Consider the following 24,227-nt stretch of genomic DNA (forward strand, 5'->3'; position numbering starts at 1 on the left):
AATAAGAAACTAACAGTCAGATGTTTTTTAAAAATTAACAAAAAATTAATGAATTTGTCCTGAATTTGAAAAAAAAACGGTCTGTCTGTTGATCCTGTGGGCCAGTCCCAAAACTTCCCGCACATTTTGAGCTCCTTGAGCTCGAAAAATTGTTGTGGATACACTTTTGTATGCCTTTGTTTGTTTTTTTTTTTACCATTTTTTCTACAACAACATCTCTCGTATGAACTAACCGATTGGGATAGTTGAGATGGCATTCGACGCGTTTTATTAAGTTCTACAACTGATCAGATTTTAAAATTGATTTATTGAGTTGTTTTCGAGAAATTTCCAAAATACTAAAAAAAATTTTTTTTTTAATTCTTTCGTTAACGGTTTCCCTTGAACGAATAAACCGATTTTGATAAATAAGGTGGCATTCGACGCGGCATATAAAATTTAGAGCTAATTAGATTTTGGAATCAATCCATCGAGCGAATTAAAAGTTGTTTAAAAGAAACCCTTTTGAAAAAATTTTATTTTCAAAATATCTCCGAACGCACCCTACCGATTAAGCTCAAATTCTTTGTGTTTATAGTAAACAATAAGCCGCGTCGAATGACACCTCAAAGATCAAAATCGGTTCATCCGTTTAAAAGTTACAGAATATTTACATACGTACGTACGTACATACACGGAGAAAAAAAAGCAGGTAATTTTCCTATGTTACATAGTTATATTTCCTATGTTCGCATAGAAATTTTTACTATCTAAACATAGTGAATTTCCCTATGTGAACATAGGAAAATATACCATGCAGCATAGGAAAATTTATTATGTAGCATAGGGAAATTTACTATGCAAAATAGGAATAATTCTTTTGTTACATAGGAATTACTCCTATGTTAACATAGTAAATTTTCCTATGTTAGATAGGAATTATTCCCATATTAGCATAGTAAATTTACCTATGCTACATAGTAAATTTCCCTATGTGTATATACAAAATTCTACTATGTCAACATAGGAACAATTCCTATGCCTAGAAAAATAAAAAAAAAAATCTGGGCGTCGGTTGACCCTGCGGGCCAGCCCCAAAACTTCCCGCTATTTTCGACCTCAAAGAGCTCGAAAACATTAGTGTAGATATATTTTCGAGCTCTTCGAGCTCGAAAATGCTATCACACGCAATTGTTTTTTTATGATCTTTTCAAGCTCTAACAAGTTACCTGTTATGCTGAAGTTTGAAAATTTAAGAATCGGAAATCATCAATGAAGCGGTTTTTAAAATTTAGTTCCTGATTACGTTCAGTAAAATAAGTGTATTGAGGCAGAAATCAATGTCGGGGATCAAAATCAAGATTTAAATAAATTTTGACTCATGTCAGAAACAATAAAATATGAAATATCCGATAAAAATATTAAAAACTACGTTTTATCGATTTTTTTGTTGATAATATGATTTAAACTAAAAACGAAGTTCGATGACATTATATGATCAAAAGAAACCATAAAAAAGATGAGTTGGTATGATATCAGGCACATTTTAGTAAGTTATATTATGATTTATCCGGAAAAAATAACATAAAATGTTATTTTTTTAAATTTTCAACGCCGATATCTTTTGAACTAATCAATTGATTTTGATAGTTGACGTGGCAATCGGCGCGTTTTATTGAATTCTTGAGCTGATTAAAATTTGAAATCGATCGCGTCAGTCGTTTCGAAAATATTTAGAAAAAACCGTTTTTCACCATTTCTTTCTCCCGCGATAACTCTCGAACGAATTATCCGATTTTGATGTTTGAGGTAGCAATCGACGCGTTTTATTGAGTACTAGAGCTGATTAGATTTTGAAGTAGATCGTATGAGTCGTTCTTGAGAAATCAATAAAAAACTAAAAAAAAAATTTTTTTTTTTTCGTAATTCGCCAATATTTTCGAGTCTATTCGATCAAATAATCTGAATTTTTAGGAAAGTTGATGGCCAACAAGCTCTTTCGATTGCCACCTCAACCATCCAAATCGATTTATTAGTTCAAAAGTTACAAAGAGTTTACACACACACACACACACACACACACACACACACACACACACACACACACACACACACACACACACACACACACACACACACACACACACACACACACACACACACACACACACACACACACACACACACACACACACACACACACACACACACACACACACACACACACACACACACACACACACTCGGACATCATTCTGAAAATAGTCAGAATAGCTTCCTAGGACCTCAAAACGTCGACATCTGATGAAAACTCGATTTTCGAAAATCGGGGTGAAAACAATAACTTCCCGAAATTTTTGAAAATCGTCGATTTTCTTAGCGGGAAGTTAAAAAGCCATTTTCATGGAATTTCATCAGCCCATTTGTCATACAAAATATTATAAAATCGTTTTCTCACGAAATGGATTTTCATAAACGTTTTAATGCTAACTTTGTTACCAATTATTCATTATAGACGCCAGACAAGTAAAGTACTCAAGTTATTTATAAGGGTGCTGTGTATAAGTATACATGTATTTTGGTCAATAGGTAATATCGTATAAACAATGTATCAAATATTTAATGCTTTAAAAATGTCATTACTCGAAATAATCTATACCCGTACCTAAATAAAATGTATTTTTTCCTAGAGAAAGCAGCAGACATACACAGGTATAATTATGTCGCCGGATATTCCCTTACCTTATCTGCACAAATCCTTAGGATTAATATTAAAATAAGTCTAAATGGAAAAGTAATGAACGATGTAAAGTAGCCATTGACCCTTACCAGAAAGATCTAATTACTGATGTTACGGTGCAAATGTCCCATTGGATCCAAAATCCCCTCCCTGAAATATTGCAGTGCATTTAAACGTCGGTCCTTAAAATTTCAACATCATTGAGTTTCAAACTCTAGCCAAGTTGTCTCTGGGTATAACTGAAATTTTAAACTCCAAATTTTCATAATTGAATCATCATGAGTGATGTGAAGTGTTTAGTGTCGTCAAGTCCACAATCTGCAACTGGATTCAAACGGTGCGCCGATATTTTTGATGTTGAGCATGATGCTCAATACAAAAAACCTAAAATTGAAGAATTCAGCGAAGTGACTCTATCCAACACTTTTTTGCCAACATGTGGACTGGACGGTAATTTAAACTTTCGTCCAGTGAACGTTCAACGAGTTAAAACGACCATTAGCGTCAACATAAAGACAAAAATGGTGCCCAAGAAGAAGATGGTTCGGATGCCTCAACCAGTCGTTGTCGAGAAGGAAGTAGAACTGATCACTGTTCCCAAGCAAGTGAAGCCAGATCTTCAGCGGAGACAATTGCGAGTGATGCAGCCAGTTTCCAAAAGCCACGAGATGTCTGGGCTTTGTTCCATCATGTGAAGAAACGACGTGCACAGATATCGTGTTAATTTGTAAATATCTTTTTTTACATATATATTTTTTTCACGTGTGTGCGTGTGTTCGGGTGTGTGTGTGTACGTGTGTGCAAATATGTGCGTACATGTGTTCAGATGTTCGTGAGTGTGTGTGCGAATGTGTGAGTATGTGTCCATGTGTTCGGGTGTGTGTTCGCCTATGAGCTGAACAGTAACGTAATACGCGAGTTTTTACTTCGATTTAATTTAGTTGTTTTTTTTTTTTTTAATAATATTTTCAAAATTTTCCTCCGTAGGGAGTGAATAGTTAAAAATTCATTCACTCCAGATTCAATCCGCATTTACTTCGCGAATCTTCACAGTGTAAATGTAATTTTTAATGTATTAATCATTCAAATTACATTTTATCATGTTGGTCCTTATCACCACCACTAGTCTTAAGGTATTAAATACATAAAATCTTAATTCATAAAATTTTTTACGAAAACAGTCTATGATCACGATCATTTGTAATATGATCATTAACAATTAACAGTGAGCGTATATTAGTCGGTTGGGATTTATTATCTGTGTATTTCTTAATCCCCGATATTTTTCTACACGGTCAGAAATAGTTTTATGAACCACAAAATTTTTTTTAATGACAATGATCAATTTATTTTCTATTATATTCAGTAAGGATTGATCCTGTCTTATGAAAAGTATATACAGATAAATAATGTTTAAAAATAGCTGATGTGATATTTTCATTGCTATGAATATAGTTGGGTGGCCGATGGTGTACCAGCCATAAGCTGATCATAGTGTACAGTGACACTCGACCGAGCATTGGTAGCCGAGCCTCGGTTGATCGTAGATTTTTTTTGAGCATCGGTGACTTTGTATGAAATATTGATTCATAAATTTTTCATTGAGAAGATTTCTTTCTTATCCTGACCAATCCCTTCCTATCCTAATTTTCCTTTCTCATTTTACAGAAGTGACTAACGCTTCACGTATACAGTTCCGTATGTGCGTGTATGGAAACATACTTTTTTGCTTAACAGTATTATTAAAAATATTTAAAAACGCTACCGTACGATAAACAGTCTGGCTCAATAAATAATAGATAAATTGATCGAAATATGCCATAGGCTCGGATAACTCAACTAGAAGAGCACTCGGCGCGAGAGTGACATGATCCATATTTTCCTGTTCTAAACTATGCATGTTCTGTAATTAATCAATAATGATTTTGGTGTCAACCAATGTCGATTTAATCTAAACGCAATGAGATCAAGATGAAAAATATGGTATCATAAAAATATATATCCATGGATAAGTGTGTGTACGTGTGTGCAAATATGTGCGTACGTATGTTCGAATGTTCGTGAGTGTGTGTGCGAATGTGTGAGTATGTGTCCACGTGTTCGAGTGTGTGCGTGTGCGTTTTTACTTCGATTTAATTTAGTTGTTTTTTTTTTTAATAATAAGGTAAATGTCCCAATACCGGAACGGGACCCAATACCGGAACGATTTGATAATCATTATATTATATTTCAACTCGTACGCGATGAAACTAAATAAAACTTTCTTTATTTGAAACCTTAATCTTTCAGTTAAAAAATAAGATATAAAATAGATTTTAGAAAATATTTAAAATATAAAAAAAAAATGTTAATTAGAGCAATAGTCTCGGATTCATGACTTTTTCATGTCTCTTAATGGTTTTGCTAAGAAATCAGTTAATGGTCTTAAGCTTATAGAAAATGCATAGAATTACTTTTCAATAATTTTTTTTTGTATATGCATCTTGAATGACATAAAATTCAAGAAAACATATTGAAAATATGAAAAAAATAGTATTATTATATTAATTTTACTGTTCGTCTATTGGTACACCAAAATGAACCCGTGCCCAGTACCGGAACAGCCAATCATATTAATGTTATCGATAGACATTAACGGTGAATTTTATTGACTGGCTAAATCAAGTACATTATTAATTATTACCGGAGCCCTAATATTTAATGCAGTATGTATAATTGTTATAAAAAATAGATTAAGTATAGATAAACTCTAATTTAAATCATAAAAAATAAATTTTTGTGTACAGTTTTTTTTTTAATTATTTTTCTAGTATAACCTCAAATAATTTATTTTGTTTCTATTCTTTAGTTCAAATATTTATTTTCATTGAATATTCAATCATTTTTAAATTTTAAATACATTTTACATTATGGGTGTGATATAGCAGACATCAGACAAATTCAAAATTATTTATAAATCGAGCAAATAATTAATAATATAAAATTCTAAAAAATGCAAATTCAAAAAATTTTAAAATTAATAGTGCTTTTTTTGTAAATATTATTTTTTTAATTATTTATCTTATTTATTTATAATTTTAAAGTTCTCTGATGTCTGCTACATTCATACTCGTTTTACATTAATATTATTTAATAATTATTAATATTTTCACCATGAATAAATGCAAAAAATAACTTATTTTATTTACTGTTCCGGTATTAGGACAACCGAATTCCCGTATTGGGGCAAGGCTATTTCAGCGTTCCGGTATTGGGTCTTTTGGGTGTCATAGAAAAAAATTTTTTTTTTTATATTAAATTTGAGAAAAATGTACTAATTTGATTATGTTTGCATTGGTAAATGTCTATTCTATATGATGTAATAAATTACTTTGGTTTATAATTTATTTGAATATTTTTAAAACGATAAAAATCAGTCATATACCCTTCGTCGTTCCGGTATTGGGACATTTACCTTATTTTCAAAATTTTTCTCCGGAGTGAATTTCACTCTGGAGTGCCATGTGCCAGGGCAGCAATGGTTACTGTTTTTTTCTCTGTGTGTAAAAACACATTCTGGAAAGCTTGCTTGTTTCTCACGAATAAGGTAAATGTCCCAATACCGAAACGACGAAGGGTATATGACTGATTTTTATCGTTTTAAAAATATTCAAATAAATTATAAACCAAAATAATTTATTACATCATATAGAATAGACATTTACCAATTCAAAAATAATCAAATTAGTTCATTTTTCTTAAATTTAATATAAAAAAAAAATTTTTTTCTATGACACCCAAAAGACCCAATACCGGAGCGCTGAAATAGCCGTGTCCCAATACGGGAATTAAGTTGTCCTAATACCGGAACAGTAAATAAAATAAGTTATTTTTTGCATTCATTCATGGTGAAAATATTAATAATTATTAAATAATATTAATGTAAAACGAGTATGAATGTAGCAGGCGTCAGAGATCTTTAAAATTATAAATAAATAAGATAAATAATTAAAAAAATAATATTTACAAAAAAAGCACTATTAATTTCAAAATTTTTTGAATTTGCATTTTTTAGAATTTTATATTATTAATTATTTGCTCGATTTATAAATAATTTTGAATTTGTCTGATGTCTGCTATATCACACCCATAATGTAAAATGTATTTAAAATTTAAAAATGATTGAATATTCAATGAAAATAAATATTTTGAACTAAAGAATAGAAACAAAATAAATTATTTGAGGTTATACTAGAAAAATAATTAAAAAAAAAAACTGTACACAAAAATTTATTTTTTATGATTTAAATTAGAGTTTATCTATACTTAATCTATTTTTTATAACAATTATACATACTGCATTAAATATTAGGGCTCCAGTAATAATTAATATTGTACTTGATTTAGCCAGTCAATTAAACTCACCGTTAATGTCTATCGATAACATTAATATGATTGGCTGTTCCGGTACTGGGCACGGGTTCATTTTGGTGTACCAATAGACGAACAGTAAAATTAATATAATAATACTATTTTTTTCATATTTTTAATATGTTTTCTTGAATTTTATGTCATTCAAGATGCATATACAAAAAAAAAAATTATTGAAAAGTAATTCTATGCATTTTCTATAAGCTTAAGACCATTAACTGATTTCTTAGCAAAACCATTAAGAGACATGAAAAAGTCATGAATCCGAGACTATTGCTCTAATTAACATTTTTTTTTTATATTTTAAATATTTTCTAAAATCTATTTTATATTTTATTTTTTAACTGAAAGATTAAGGTTTCAAAAAAAGAAAGTTTTATTCAGTTTCATCGCGTACGAATTGAAATATAATATAATGATTATCAAATCGTTCCGGTATTGGGTCTTGTTCCGGTATAGGGACATTTACCTTACGAGTCCAATTTTCTCGATCTGTTGATTCAAGCGCTGTCCGATGATAAAAGCAATATACGCTTCTGTAGTCACTTTGATCTTAGTAATTGCCCTTTTTGGATAACATAAATATAATGACTCTAATCAACTCAGCTTGTGTTTCATCGGTTATCGAACAAAATCTAACTAAAAAGATTCAAAGTGTATAGTTATCATGAGTTTAAAAAGAATGAAAAAAGGGTACTTGCAACAAGTATGTGGGCAAGAAGTATAAGTTCTTTGATATTACTAGGAACGTTGTTTAATTAAGGAAGTGATATGAGCAAAATTGTGAAATAAAGGTTAACTGAGTTCAAAACTTACTTCTAAAAACGAAATTTGGACTTATTTTTTGACAGGGAAGTTGGCTTGGATGTTGCGGTTCAAAAGCTATTTCATTTCATCAAAATCTGACGTAAGAGTATAAGAATAATCATTTTTCTTGTTTCGAAGAATAGATCGCTATTTATAATTAAATTGAGTTTTTCTTTTTAAAAATTATTAAGCTGAGCTACATTTTTTCACGTGAAAATCATATTGATATTACAAAATTGAGTTTAAAATTCGCTATTCATGCCTTCATACGTCCAAAGACACACATATACACACAATAAATTTGTATGCAAACACATATGCTTTAATCTAAATATGTATTCTCTGCTCACACAAACATATACGAGCTCATTCACGCTTATTGGAATTCAAATAAATTTTTATTAGCAATTCATTTGTTGATTGGTATTGTTGAATGTCAATAGACTTTGAAACCATTTTTCGCAAATTTATTATGTTCGCATCTTGAATGTCTTCCTTACATTATACATCACAATCGTTTCTATTTACCCGATTTAATGTTTTTATGAACCATTATTATATTCGTGTCGAGATAAGTTATGCAGTTATCTTGCAGCCAAGATGAGTTACATTCAGTACCTCACAACAAGTCTTAACTTTGCTGAGGGTTGATACTAAAAAAAGAAAGTAAATTAATTTTTTAAAAGTACATAATTTTCTACACGGAAAGAAAATTTCACTAAAATCTACGATGTTAACATCGTAATCGTGGACTAGACTTTTATTGGCGTCAATTTTTAAATGTCTTATTTCAAAATTTAATAAAGTCTTTGTTAAAATTACGATGTTAAATAGTAAAGAATAAAATCTACATCAGAATTTTAATAAAGACTACAGTAAATTTTGAAATACGACATTTAAAAATTTACGCCAATGAAAGTCTAGTCCACGATTACGATGTTAATTTCGTACATTTTAGTGGAATTTTCTTTCCGTGTACACGGAGAGAAAATTATAGTAACAGTTACAATATATTATGGGAATGGTTCCCATACTGCATGGTAACTGGTTTTTTTGAAATGTTGATTATAGGAACGGCACCCATATATATTATGGTAACCATTCCTATAATTATGGATATAATTCCCATACGGTATCGGAATAGTTCCTATGCAATTATGGTAATCGTTACTATGTACGTATGGTAATGGTTACTATAATATTATGGGAATGGTTACCATAATATTATGGGAATGGTTACCATAATATTATGGGAATGGTTACCATAATATTATGGGAATAGTTACCATAATATTATGGGAATGGTTACCATAATATTATGGGAATGGTTACCATAATATTATAGGAACTGTTACAATGTGGTTATAGGATTGGTTCCTATTTGCTTATGGGAACTATTCCTATGAGTATGGTAATCATTACCATGATTCTTTCATATGCGATATGGGAACTGTTACCATAATGATAGGAATTGTTACCATATTTATGGAAACCTTCCCAAAAAGTATGGGTCTATATCCCATAATCCCAAGTAATCATTACCATAACGGTATGGGATGATATTTCATAAACGTACTAGGAACAGTTCCTTTAATTTTTTCTCCGTGTAGTAGGAATTCTCTTAGTATTTCCGTAAAATAAGTACTCAATTTTTTCAACTTCTCGCTATGATATATCTATACTATAGTCGATGATCCTTGAAAAATTTGGGAATTTTTACGCCGATTAGCGAAAATCGACTTTCCATCAGTTGTCGACGTTTCGAGGTCATATAGGCAGCTATTTTGGGTATTTTTCGAATGATATCCGAGTGTTTGTATGGGTGTCTGTGTGTGTGTGTGTAAATTTTCTATACCTTTTTAGTCAATCGATCGATTTAGATCGTTCTTGCCACAATCGAAAGAGCTTATCAGCCGTTGAATTTCCTGTTGATTTGTGATTATTCGATCGAATGGACCGAAGAAGAGAGGGATTTAATTCGCTGTTGACTGCAGTATCACTATTGATATTTTAACAATATTTTGTAAATATTTCACTTATTTTTATTGAAAAAATAAAAAATTATAGCGGTCTATGTACATCTATTGTTATTTTTTTTTAAACCTTAACAGTTTATCTCTATCCGTTTCTTAATACAATTTATTAACTGAAAGATTGTTCTATAGTAGATTTCACGTTCTCATGTAAGTTGAATTAAATTGAAATGTAAAAAAAAAATCGGTCTGTCGGTTGACCCTGCGGGCCAGCCCCAAAACTTCCCGCCTATTTCGAGCTCCTTGAGCTCAGAAAATTGTTATAGATACATTTTCTCTTCGAGCTCGAAAATACTTTTGTATGCCTTTGTTTTCGAAAGAAAACGTTTTTTACGATTTTTTTTCAAACGATATCTCTCGAACGAATAAACCGATTAAGACGTTCAAGGCGACAATCGACATGTTTTATTGAGTTCTATAACTGATCACATTTGAATTGATTCATCAAGTCGTTTTTGAAATACTTTCAAAATACTAAAAAAAAAATCGGTCTGTCGGTTGACCGTGCGGGCCAGCCCCAAAACTTCCCGCTGTTTTCGACCTCAAAGAGCTCGAAAACATTAGTGTAGATATATTTTCGAGCTCTTCGAGCTCGAAAATGCTATCACACGCAATTGTTTTTTTATGATCTTTTCAAGCTCTAACAAGTTACCTGTTATGCTGAAGTTTGAAAATTTAAGAATCGAAAATCATCAATGAAGCGGTTTTTAAAATTTAGTTCCTAATTTTGTTCAGTAAAATAAGTGTATTGAGGCAGAAATCAATGTCGGGGATCAAAATCAAGATTTAAATAAATTTTGACTCATGTCAGAAACAATAAAATATGAAATATCCGATAAAAATATTAAAAACTACGTTTTATCGATTTTTTTGTTGATAATATGATTTAAACTAAAAACGAAGTTCGATGACATTATATGATCAAAAGAAACCATAAAAAAGATGAGTTGGTATGATATCAGGCACATTTTAGTAAGTTATATTATGATTTATCCGGAAAAAATAACATAAAATGTTATTTTTTTAAATTTTCAACGCCGATATCTTTTGAACTAATCAATTGATTTTGATAGTTGACGTGGCAATCGGCGCGTTTTATTGAGTTCTAGAGCTGATTAAAATTTGAAATCGATCGCGTCAGTCGTTTTTGAGAAATCAATAAATAACTAAAAAAAAAATTTTTTTTTTTCGTAATTCGCCAATATTTTCGAGTCTATTCGATCAAATACTCTGAAATTTTCAGGAAAGTTGATGGCCAACAATCTCTTTTGATTGCCACCTCAACCATCCAAATCGATTCATTAGTTAAAAAATTACAAAGAGTTTACATACACACACACACACACACACACACACACACACACATACACACGCGCGCGCGCACACACACACACACACACACACACACACACACACACACATACACACACTCGGACATCATTCTGAAAATAGTCAGAATAGCTTCCTAGGACCTCAAAACGTCGACATCTGATGAAAACTCGATTTTCGAAAATCGGGGTGAAAACAATAACTTCCCGAAATTTTTGAAAATCGTTGATTTTCTTAGCGGGAAGTTGGAAATTTGGAATTAATCGGGTCAGTCATTTTGAAAATATTTGGAAAAAACTATTATCCACCATTTCTTTCTCCCGCGATATCTCTCGAACGAATTATCCGATTTTGATGTTTGAGGTGGCAATCGACTCGTTTTCTTGAGTACTAGAGCTAATTAGATTTTGAAGTCGATCGTATGAGTCGCTTCTGAGAAATCAATAAAAAACTAAAAAAAAAATTTTTTTTTTTCGTAATTCGCAAATATTTTCGAGTCTATTCGATCAAATGATCTGAAATTTTCAGGAAAGTTGACGGCCAACAAGCTCTTTCGATTGCCACCTCAACCAGTCCAATCAATTTATTAGTTAAAAAGTTACAAAGAGTTTACATACATACACACACACACATACACATATACATACACACACTCGGACATCATTCTGAAAATAGTCAGAATAGCTTCCTAGGACCTCAAAACGTCGACATCTGATGAAAACTCGATTTTCAAAAATCGGGGTGAAAACAATAACTTCCCGAAATTTTTGAAAATCGTCGATTTTCTTAGCGGGAAGTTAAAAATAATTTACTTATTTCCTTACATGTAGGGGAAGGGGGGCAGAATGGGCCCCCTAAAATTTTAGATTCCTCGAAATATTTGGGGGCTAGATGGGCCCCCCAAACTTTCTAACATGAAAAACGTTCGGGGCGGGGGATGGGCAAAATGGATCACTAAGGCAAAATAGGCCACTGAGGCCAAATGGACCACTGGGGCAAAATGGCCACCCAAAATTTTTTTACATATAAAGTGTTTAGGGTGGGCGACGGGTACAAAACGGGAAATTGAGGCACAATGGGCCACTGAGGTTAAATGGTTTCCCCAAAATTTTTAACATGAAAAGTGTCGGGGGGTTGGGTAAAATGGACTGCCCAGATTTTAAAAACCTACGAATATTTTTTAACCAAACTTGTTCCTAAATTGTTTTTAACAAAAATGATTAAAGAATCATGATAGTGGGCAAACTAGGTCATGAGTTCAACAGCATTACTAACTATAATTTTTTTTTTTTTTTATATAGTGGACCTTTCATATAATGGAACCATTTTAACATGGTGGAAACCTAAAACATGCAAACATTCTCAATAATACAATTTATAGAAAATTGAGAAAAATATAGATAGCCCGAATTGGGAATCGAATCCAGACCATGTCGGTATCGCACCGAGTGCTCTACCAGTTGAGCTATACGGCACTATACTATATTCCGTTCAATTTGATCTATAAGTTATTGAGCCACACCGTCCATCATACGGTATTACACCATTTTAAATACTGAGAAGTCTCCAGTCATAAAGTAACTAATTAATGTTGCACTGTATCTTCACTACCAAACACATTAATTAAGGTTATGTTTTTGTTTCCGGGAAACGGGATGAATACATATGATATTGTGGCAATACTGCGCACATTAACTGCGCGTAGATATTTGAAAATCGGAGTAATCGTATTATTGGTTCATTTTAAGGTGTTCCGATTGGTGAACGTCTAAATCATACCCACTTTGTCTGAATTTGAATATTTGAATTTTTTAAAAGAAAAACAAATCTCATTTTTTTATGATTTTTGTAACACAAGAATTTTTCCTATGTTAACATAGGAATAATTGCTATGTTTCACATAGGAATTATTCCTATGCTACAAAGGGAAAATTACTATGGTAACATATGAAATTTTACTATGTGACCATAGGAAAAAATGCTATGTAACATAGGAATTATTCCTATGTTAATATAGGAAATTTTCCTATGTATTATAGGAAAAGTTACTATGTAACATAGTACTTTTTCCTATATTTTTATAGGGAACTTCCCTATGTTTACATAAGAAAAATTCCTATATGCACATAGGAATAGTTACTATGCTAACATAGGAAATATTACTGTTTTTTTTTCTCCGTGTACATACACTCAGACATCATCTTGAATTTGGTCAGAATAACTTCCTAGAACCTCAAAACGTCGACATCTGTTAGAATTTCGATTTTCATAAATCGGGGTGAAACCAATAACTTCCCGAATTTTTGAAAATTTGCAATTTTCTTAGCGGGAAGTTAAAAAAGAAAAAAAGGATTCACCATATCATTCTTGAGATATAGCAACTCGAAGTTCAACAACAAATAAAAAATATACTTGTGGATGCATTGGACAGAAAGAATCTGACAACGCTGTACACGATTATGCATCAACTATTTGAGCTGTAAATTTAAATCGATACTCAGTACACTATATAACAACTGGTAAATCATATGCGACGTTGTCAAATTATAATTTAAGAAAATGTTCAACAGTATTTGTGTATACGTATATATGAGTAGTGTGTAGGTAACCTTCTCACGGGTACAGTATCGAATAAAAGCTATGTTTCATTTTAACTACAACCTCACCTACTCTTATCACGCATATAGCTCATAACTTTTTGACAATATTGTAGTAGGATAACTACTTTAAAAGAATAAGAAATATTTGTTTCCATTATATTTCAGTGATAGAATTAGTTAATGTTATTAAATTTGGTATCATTGTAAAGCTCTTAATTAGGGCTGTGAGAGAAGTTTGAACTTACGAATTATTCGTATCGAACTATTTGATTCGATCTTTGGATCGAACAATTCGAATTATTCGTAAATTTTCATTTGAAAAATTTAAAATTATAATATTTTTTTCAATAATTCAAATTTTCGTCAGAGGTAAATAGAATTCAGACACGAATCTACAAAATATTTACTTTTAATTACTTTGGAAACTAAGCGCGCTTTCCATTGAATACTTGAAAACTGGTCAGAATTTCCTGATTCGAATCGAGAAATTTGAAAAGTTACGAATAAATAAAAAATTGACAAATAATTCGAAAAGTTTCAAATAATTTGATTTTAACGATGAACAATACTATATTCTTGTTGCACTTGCGCAGTATGTGATATGTATTGAGTGTATTGAGTAAGAAGGTAATCATGGACAAAAATATTCCACGAACTGGCCACACTGGTTGTTACCAACAGCTCGTGAACCAATCACACTAGTCAAAAGCACCTTCCACTCAATGCCTTAATTTACTATTTTTAGCTTCAAGAGCTCGAAAAACGACTTCATTTCTTAATTGTTTTTTATTTTTAATTCAATGAAAATGATTTTTATCTAATATTGTATGTTCTTTTTTATATCCTATTTTAGTTATCTATTCTTCTGTTCTATTCTATCTATATTCTGTCATAAAATAGACTTTCTGATAATAAAAAATACGTGTACAAGTTTAATTGGGTATTACCAAGATCTACGTTATTACAAATATTTCGGCTAAAAACATTTTCGTATTATTTTAATCTCGTTAGAAAATAACTAAACCCGGAGTAAGCATACCATTAAAATATTAAATAAAAATAAAAAAGGGTTGAGTAAGTAAATAATTAACCATGTTTTTAAAACTTTATTTTTTAATATTACTCGCTACAGTAATTATTGCTACAAGAGGCAGACTGTTGGAGAAAAATTGCTTACGTCATGGTCAAACAGTATGTATACTAATTAATTATTGGGCATTGTATTTTCTGTAAGAAAAATTTCATCATATTGAAAATTCAACATTGAAACAGTTTTACGTTTTTTCGGTCAGAGTCCGACATTTTGGGCCGTCCAAAAATTTTTTGTCATGAATTTAGTCAGTTGCATCTAGCTCGATGATTTGCCCCAGTACATTAAAAAAAAAATCTTTTTTTTTCTTATTTTCAAATATTTAAAAAAACTTTTGTTTCTTTGCAGTGCAATATTAACAGCGATTGCTGTTCTGTAAAGTGTGCTCTTTCTCAAGAAAAAACTTTCTCTACTTGTATTACTCAAGTAAATAATTCAACTGATAATAACAACAACAACAACAGCAACAATAATAGTGATGAGATAACGATAAAAAAAATTGAAACTAGAATATGCCGAGCAAATGGATATCATGTATGTATACATTAGAGTGGTCCAAAAACAAATTTTTTCCTCCTCACCTCAAAAGTTTCTCTAAAGTATCAAAAAAATTTTCGCCAAAGGTCAACTTGATATTTCAACTCTACGAGGCGCTCAATCATTTTTTGTTTTTCCATATAAATAGCATGTGAAAATTTTTTTTTTGTTTTCCTTAATTAAAACTACAAAAAATTTTTTTCTTTTCATTTTAATGCTCATATTATTATAGGTAATTTGATTCTCTATAGAAAAGCTTAGAAACAGTTTTATCATAACTCTAACGGGTGAAAAGTTTTCGGGCTTTGAATAATTGCGAATAAGTAAATTCTAAAGGGGGTAATTATAACAGATTTGCAGTCATTGACATTACTTGTAGATAATTTATTAAATTTCTATAATTCTGAAATAATTTTTAGCTTTCTGGAGTAATTTTTTAGTGACTGCAAGATTTATTTGTAAAGTTTTAAACTATTAAACTATTTTTATAATATATAATACACTCCGACTAGAAATTACTGTGGGAACGCCCACTGTATATATCTGGACCTCATTGGGTCCCAATGGGGCATTCTCAATAGGGAAATCACCATGAGGGCCCAATCGGAAAATCCCAAACAAAAAAAAATACTTTATAGCTAGTATTTCCCAACTGGGTCCTAAGTGGGGCCTAAGTGGGGAAACCCAACGTGAAAATAAAAAAATTATTGTCATTTTTCCCCATTGGGTTCTGTGTGGGACCTAAGTGGAAAATCCCAACGGGAAAATGAAAAAAATATTGTAATTTTTCCCTATTGGGTTCTGTGTGGGATCTACAAAATAAGTTCTGAAGTCATATCTGATCAAATGTTCTTTTGTTGCGGGTATTCAAAGCCCGATAACTTTAACCCGTTAGAATTACGATAAAACTGTTTCAGAGCTTTCTTGTAGGGAATTAAATTTACTACAGAATGTGTACATCAAAATAGAAAATAAAAAAAAAAAACATTTTTTCCCGAGTTTTAACTGAAGAAAACGAAAAAAATCGTATATTAACGCATTGAGTAGAAGGTATTTTTGGCAACGAGTGTGGTTGGTTCACGAGCCGTTAAGCGAGTATTGCTAACACACGAGTGTCGAAAGACCTTCCTACTCAATCCGTTACAATAATTTTTGCATCAAATGATAAGAAATAATGTCTTTTATTCGTAAAAAAGGACATTGTATCAAATTTAATTTTTAATTAATCTAAAATATTCAATCGTGTTGATATAAAATTAATTCCTGTCTTATTTCTGATGCAAATGATTATTAAATAATAATAGTAACAATTAAATATGATTTAATTGATTTCTATAATAATTTGTAATTGAAGAATTAATTTTCACTTATCAACACTGATCATCGCTGGTCACAAAGATTTCAATTTTAATAATCATAAATAATCTAAGACCATCCTGCTCACAGCACCACTGTTACGTTTTGGGAAATTATCTCGAATTAATTAAAAATAAAAATCATTTTTAATTATTAAATTTAATCCAGGTTTGACCTCGTTTGAGTATCGATAGACCCCCGGTGGGCCCTGGTCGTCGATTATTTTATTAACTATTAACTTTAATTATTTTTCGTGATTTAAAATGTCTCTCGACGCCATAACTGCTTGAATGCTCCATATAATTATATTTATAGTAGCAGGTGAACGGTAGGAAAATCGGCAGGAATTCCGAACTGCTGTTGAGCGCTCAGGGTTATAGAACAGGGTGAAACTGCTGGTAAGCACTTGCCCCAGGGTATTAATAGGGCTATGGATAGGTCATAGTGTAGGTGAAAATATTGGGGTGCCAATTGGCACCCCACAATAAGGAAGAATTAATTTAGGATTAATTATAATTTATTAATTATGGCTGGAGAGCAGAGATTTGAGCTCCATGAGTTCTCTCGTAAGACTGACTATTTAGTCGTTATAAAAATACAATAAAGCCAACAGAGTTGACAAAATATTGACGCTGCATCTCAGGTTCCCTGTGAGAAAATCGTCGTGGCCCGGGTTTCATGCATCGTCATTTGTTTTGACTACCCGCGAGCCACGGCGACTCTCTTATCGTAACCGATTTCCGTTATATTACATAAAATTAATGAATTAAAAATAATTAATTTATATTAATCAATAAAATATTACCGGAACGTAACGATACCTTCGAAAAACTTTTGAGATGATGGAACTTAGAAAAAAAAAAAAAAAAAAAAAAAAAACATTTTTTTTTAGACCACTCTAGTATACATATGTAATTTTTAGAAAAAATAATAATTTTTATTTATCCATTTTAGTGTGCTGTAGTTGAAGAGTGTTGTTCTAAATTTTGTTTGCCTCTGAAATTAGTTGCGGTCACTTATATGTATTGTGCACCAAAATATAATGTATAGAAATATATTCCGTACGTAGTTTACATATTGGTGTGGTTCTACAAAATTTGGTTAATAACACCATATGTCTAAAAATATTTCAGCTACTATCTGGAATATATTTAATTATTATTATTAATGTCAGTCACTTGATAGATCCAACTAATTTATGGTTGAGATAATAAATATTAAAATTTAAAATAAAACTACTTTCAAAAAATTTGTCTTTTTATTTATACTGTTTGACTGTCAGCTGTCTTATCGATACTCAAATAATATATCCCCTGATTAAAAACTCTGATTGAATTAAATTGAAACTCAATCGGATTCCCATTGGATTTTAATCGGGTTCAATTCATCCCGGAAAAAAACCATCAGACCTGATCATGCGTTAATCTCATGTATGATCATGCCTGGATTTTCGACAGTCATGAACATGCGTGATCATGCTTAGCCAGCTATCAATATGCTTTCTCATGCATGATCATGATCACGCATGCTCATGGCTGGCGAATATATATGGGAGGGTCGGGTCAATTGAACCACTCGACTTGAAAAATCGAAAAAATTGAGAAAATGCTTCATCCTCTTAGAATTAGATTCTCATAAGTTAAAGTCTGATATGATCAAAATTTGAAATCATTGCGATTAATAAATTTCGAAAAATCAAGATTTTTGTTTTTTTAGGTATGAAAACCCGTGCACTGATAGAAGGATTTGTTTAGGAGTAATAAATTGATTTATTAAATTTTACTCAACTGACTTTTTTGGATTTAACAAATATTTAGTAATTATTAACAATATTTATTATAATGAAATAAGTAACTTCTTTATTATTAAGAAATATTTTTAACGCTAACAAAGCCTTATTAACATAAAAGAAATATTTGTTAGCACCAAACAAGGCTTGTTAATATTTAATAAATATTTCTTAGACGAATTTGTCGGTAGAGGGCTACACACGAGCCTGTAGTGGTGTACAAGTATTAAAAAAGCTATATGTGTGTGTCGTTGCGACGTCATATTGTTTACTCCGTTCTAGCTTGCATTGTTGGTTAAACGTAACCTACAACTGAAGCTCTCATATACTTAAATAATATTTATATCAGAAGTATTTTGTAAATTGTCATCCATATTATAACTATGAAAATATGGAAGCGTTGTTAATTTTATTCAGTTCAATTTTAATCAAATATAAAACCATTAAAAACACATGTACTATCAAACGGATTTTATGTTATTTCTCAGCGTAGTTTAATATAAGAAATTTTAATTTGTTTATTCTAGTTATAGTGTTAATTAATATGAAATTGTATTTTGAAATTAAAAGACCAGAAAATTTTATACGATGGTTGTTTTAGTTATTTTTGTTTATAAATACAAATATTAATGAATGTGTGTAGCTGCATGCGAAAACATATATAGATATATATTCTTGAACTGTGTGATTTTATGAATTAAATTTTAATAAATAAGTTAATAGATAATTTCTTAAATATAAAAAAAAAATTTGTTCAAATAATAAAAAATATATTAAATATAAATTATTCATTTATTAATTATTAAAAAGTGATTCATTAAATGTTAAAAAGTGATTTATTAAATACTAATAAATCATTTTTTAAATGGAAAGAAATCGTTTATTAAATATTAACAAATCGTTTATTAGATGCTAAGAAATATTTATTAAATACAAAAAAATGATGTTTAAGAAATGATTTGTTAAATATTAATAAATATTTCTTAAATAAAGCTCCGTTAAGAAATAATTTGTTAAATATTAACAAATCTTTTTTAATACTAAGAAATCCTTCTATCAGTGTGAAAAATGAAACATATATGGCCATGTATAGTTCATGTATGAAGCATATATAGCTATACATGGACATAGCAACTTTTTAAATAGTCATGCATGGCCATGTATAGCCATACACGGTTTTGCATGACTATGTATGTCCATGATTAATTAAACATATATGGCCATATATGGTCGTTTGTAGTCTATGTATGGGTATATATGACCATATATAGAAACGTATGGCTGTATATGACCATGATAAAATTCAGCAAGCTATTTTAGAGCTAACTAAAGTCTTAACTGGCCCGGATTTTAAATATTTGGATACTTCTAAGTATTTAATGAGAAAAATGTTTAACCTACCAACAAATGCTGTATTACATGCCTTTTATTGCGAGGTGAACTGAATATAATTTGTCAACAAGTAAAGAAAACTTTTTTATTTCCATCAACTTAGAATATCAACTAAAAAGTTTATTGGCAGATCAATCGATGCGGATCATAATCGATAAGCAACTAGAAAAAAATAGTAATAATAATAATGATAATGACAATATTAGTGATATTTGCAATAGTAATAGATGCATCAACGATGACTTCATTAAATCGAAAATAGATGGAGATATCGTTTTAAGTTTAAATATTAAAACTGACGGTGCGCCTCTATTCAAGAGCAGCCGACATAGTTTTTGGCCCATACAATGTGTCATAAACGAAGTTCCGATTTAACTTCGCCATAGAATAGTTTTACTTGCTGGACTTGGGTACACATTAGCTGAGCCGAAACCACAGTTTACGAATTTGTACATGCATACTTTTATGAAACAAATTTCAAACCTTATGACCAATGGTATTGAGATAATGAATGAAAATGGTATTATGAGGAGGTTGAAACATTGCAACTTATATCCCAAGTGGAGAGGATGAGAGACAAGTTGCACGTTCACAAATTTATTTCTTGCAATAAATTTCCACAGTATTCACTAAACTTAATTTAACTATTTATTACGTTATTTCTAAATGAATAATACTGCGACTTATGTATCTGAGCAATCCACGATTCTGAGTGGCTGAGGACCCAACGATTATTTTCCAACGTTGACAGTTACTTATTTTGACCACCGTTACAGGAACAAAAAGATACCAGCTTCGTAGAAGGCTTACCTGTGTCGTCACTTGACTCTGAGTATTGGCTTCGCCACGTGGAATAATTATTTAATACTTAACTAAGGGCAAAAGAATTTGTTTTCTAGTGTAAAATAACTTCTCAACACGTGATTAACTAACGAATAATTTTATTATAAAAATACTGATTTGACGAGCATTTAGCCCACGGAAATAATATTCCCAATTTGTTAAAAAGTAGCGACAATAATGCCCAAATATATGATTTGCACGTTAACTTCAAAGATTCCACAATTATGTTTTGATTTTATTTTGTTATAATAAAAACGTGACCGTTCACGGTAATGGCGGACCAGAGAAGCCAGTTTTCCTGTCCCCGTAAGTTTTCGTGGATTCATCACCTTCCCACGTGGTGATTTATGGTTTTGGCACCATCTATGATCAGACGTCGATACAGGTCATCGAACGATAATTTGGTTGCTTTGTCTCACCCTAGGGGACTAGGGGATAATTCACTATTTCAAGTTTAGAGAGTATAAAACTACCGAATGAGATTCAGCGTGTTCCTCGAGGATAGAGTAATACAGAATACCCCTATATTACTATCAAAAATGAGTTATCGTCACTCTGCTGATTTACAGTAGGTAACCCGTCCCATAAATGCTTCAAGTTGGGAGTATAATAATTCTGAAATAAGTTTCTTACCAGGAACACTACAACTGGTGAGCGCGATCTAGTGGCAAGCGCCACCCTACACCCGCTGCTGCTGCCTAGCACCATAACTTTTTGAATCAATATTCATTACGTTTAAATATATATTTATTAACCTCGACCAAATATATATATTTATTCTAAATGAATATATATTTTTGTGTCTAAGTAATATTTTTTAGAGTTAATATAATAATACAGTTGAGTCTCGTTATGAACCCGCATAAAGGGGTGTAGGGGAATATAATTCTAAGAATTTGTGTACCCCCACTCTGTCAGCGCAGGCGACAGTCGTGAGTTGAACTTCCCCTACTTTTTAAGCGTGTGAGTGTGTACGTGATTGTTTCCAGTATCTCGTTATGAGTCCGTTTGACTTGAGTGTTATGTTTCTTATAGTAATACAGCTATACAGTGTCTTGCTTATAAACAAATAATAAGACTAATATGATAAATAAACTCTTAATTTCTTTTCATGAATATACGGTCTCATATCGAGACTCTGAAATTAATTTTTTTTTCACGTTGTGGAGGGGGAAGGTCTTCCATGGAAATCCTGGTTCACGGACTCATAACGAGACTCGACTGTATTTTGCTTCAATATTTGGATTTGTTGGCACTATAAAATAGTTTAGTTGTCCATTAAATAAATATTTTCTTAACTTTATCAAATGATTTTTCTTTATACCTCGGCCGAAAGTACGTACGTTCGGCCTCGAGTTCACGGCAGAAAGTCTAACATTCGTGCCGTGCTGGGATTACTCGCGCGCCATCTATAACAGCAGGCCGAAAGAAAGCAATAGCGGGACGAAAAAGTTTTCTTGCGCGCACTGACGCAACTGTTACTGGTTATACGTATACTACTGTCACTTTGACAAGATTTGATGTGACTCTCGCTCGTATTGATAACCTCAAAATTTGTTTACAATTAATTTTAAATTTTATATGTCTGTATTTTTGAAAAAGTAAAATTTACTAAAGATTAATAAAAACTAAAAAATTTAATAATTTGAAAAAAAAAAAATTAGGAATTATTTATGATACTGAAGTTAGTTGACATCTAGTAATTGTATGATTTTTTTTAAAGGATAAATTATGAGTAAAAAAATTATTTAAAAAGTTAAGTCTACAGTTTTTTTAATTTTCTACAAGTTCATATTTTTAGTTTTCATGTTTTTGTAATTGATTTTTGAAAAAAAAAAAAAAAAAAAAAAAAAAAAAAACACCGTAAATCGTTAAGTGTCTATTGACTTTAGGATCATAATTATTTCTTTTAACCATGTGTAATGATAATTTTTTTTGTAGATGTATTTGATGCCTGTCCCCCGACCAACAGCACTCGCTTCGCTCGTGCCGCAAATGTCGGGGCAGGCATCAATACAAGCTAAAACGTAGTTATGTAATTTATACATCTTTGATTTGTCAACGTACTTTCGTCCGGGCATAAAGAAAAATAGTATACACTACACGGACAGAAAGTCGAAGAGCCCTGCACTGCGCGTCATGATGCCCGAGGCTTCGCCTGCAGTGCAGTGCAGGAATCCCCAACTTTCTGCCCTTGTAGTGTAATATACTATTAATTTTTTGTGTTTATTTAGTAGTAATTTAATTTTCATTTCAATAATAATTTAGTTATCTTTTTTTCTTTCAATTAATTGTTTTTTTTTTATTTACGTATCATATTTAGATTAGAAAACATCGAATACATATAATGTTCAGAGTTTTAATTATGAATGTATATTTGATTACAAAAAACATATAAAAACACTTATCAATAAATGTATCAACATTAAGGTGTCCCAAAAAAAACGAATATTTTTTTTTTAACCTCTTATGGGCTCAAAAGTTATTTTGTATTATAAAAAAAATCCTCTCCAAATTTCAGCCAGATATCTTTAAAATTGAACTATCACAAAGGGGGGGGGGGTCCCCTTTCCCATTTAAAATACATGCGAAAGTTTTTCATTTTAGTTTTTCGTTATTAAGACTATGAAAAAAATTTTTTTTTTTAAATCCACCTGGTAAAATTTTGTAGGAAATTAAATTCTATACAAAAAAGTACTGATGCATCATATACGTGAAAGAAACTGGGAAAAAGTTACGGGGCTTCGAAGATCGACAAAAATTGAATTTCCTCAGTGTTAAATTATTTGTTGATATTTTTCATTTTTATTCTATCAACAAATTTTGTTTTCAAATTTAGACAAACACGCTCTTGTAGGAAATTTTATTTTATACGAAAAGTATTTAATATCGTATGTACGTCAAATGAATGAGAAAAAAGTTACAGGGCTTTAAATGTCAACGAAAAATCAAGTTCACTTTTCGTTGACATTGAAATTCAAAAAATAAAAATTTTTTTAATTTGAATTTTCGTTGACATTTAAAGCCCTGTAACGTTTTTCTCGTTCATGTGACGTGTATATATAATAGATAGATAGATAGATAGATAGATAGATAGATAGATAGATAGATAGATAGATAGATAAATATATTTATTTGATCCTAGAGCCGTAGCTCCCTGAGGACTATCAAAAAATACAAACATCTTATAAAGTATATACATGTGTATGTTTTACATATTTTAACAAACAGATTAATTGATATTAAATATTTTTTGTAGAAAATTAAATTTCCTACAAATTTCCTACATAGCTATCTAATAGATATGTTACAGAAACGATAC

At 30.9% G+C, this 24,227-nt stretch overlaps 1 protein-coding gene across 1 annotated transcript; it reads left to right on the top strand.

Moving 5' to 3' along the window:
• Positions 1-14,834: 14,834 nt before the first annotated feature.
• LOC103575331 (hybrid signal transduction histidine kinase G-like) lies at positions 14,835-18,082 on the top strand. The gene is made up of 3 exons (XM_008555067.3): positions 14,835-15,089; positions 15,337-15,522; positions 17,836-18,082. The coding sequence occupies exons 1-3, from the start codon at positions 14,991-14,993 to the stop codon at positions 17,929-17,931; spliced, it is 381 nt and encodes a 126-aa protein (XP_008553289.1). The 5' UTR covers positions 14,835-14,990; the 3' UTR covers positions 17,932-18,082.
• Positions 18,083-24,227: the final 6,145 nt, after the last annotated feature.

This window comes from Microplitis demolitor, chromosome 7 (genome assembly GCF_026212275.2).
Source record: "Microplitis demolitor isolate Queensland-Clemson2020A chromosome 7, iyMicDemo2.1a, whole genome shotgun sequence".
Classification (NCBI taxonomy): domain Eukaryota; kingdom Metazoa; phylum Arthropoda; class Insecta; order Hymenoptera; family Braconidae; genus Microplitis; species Microplitis demolitor.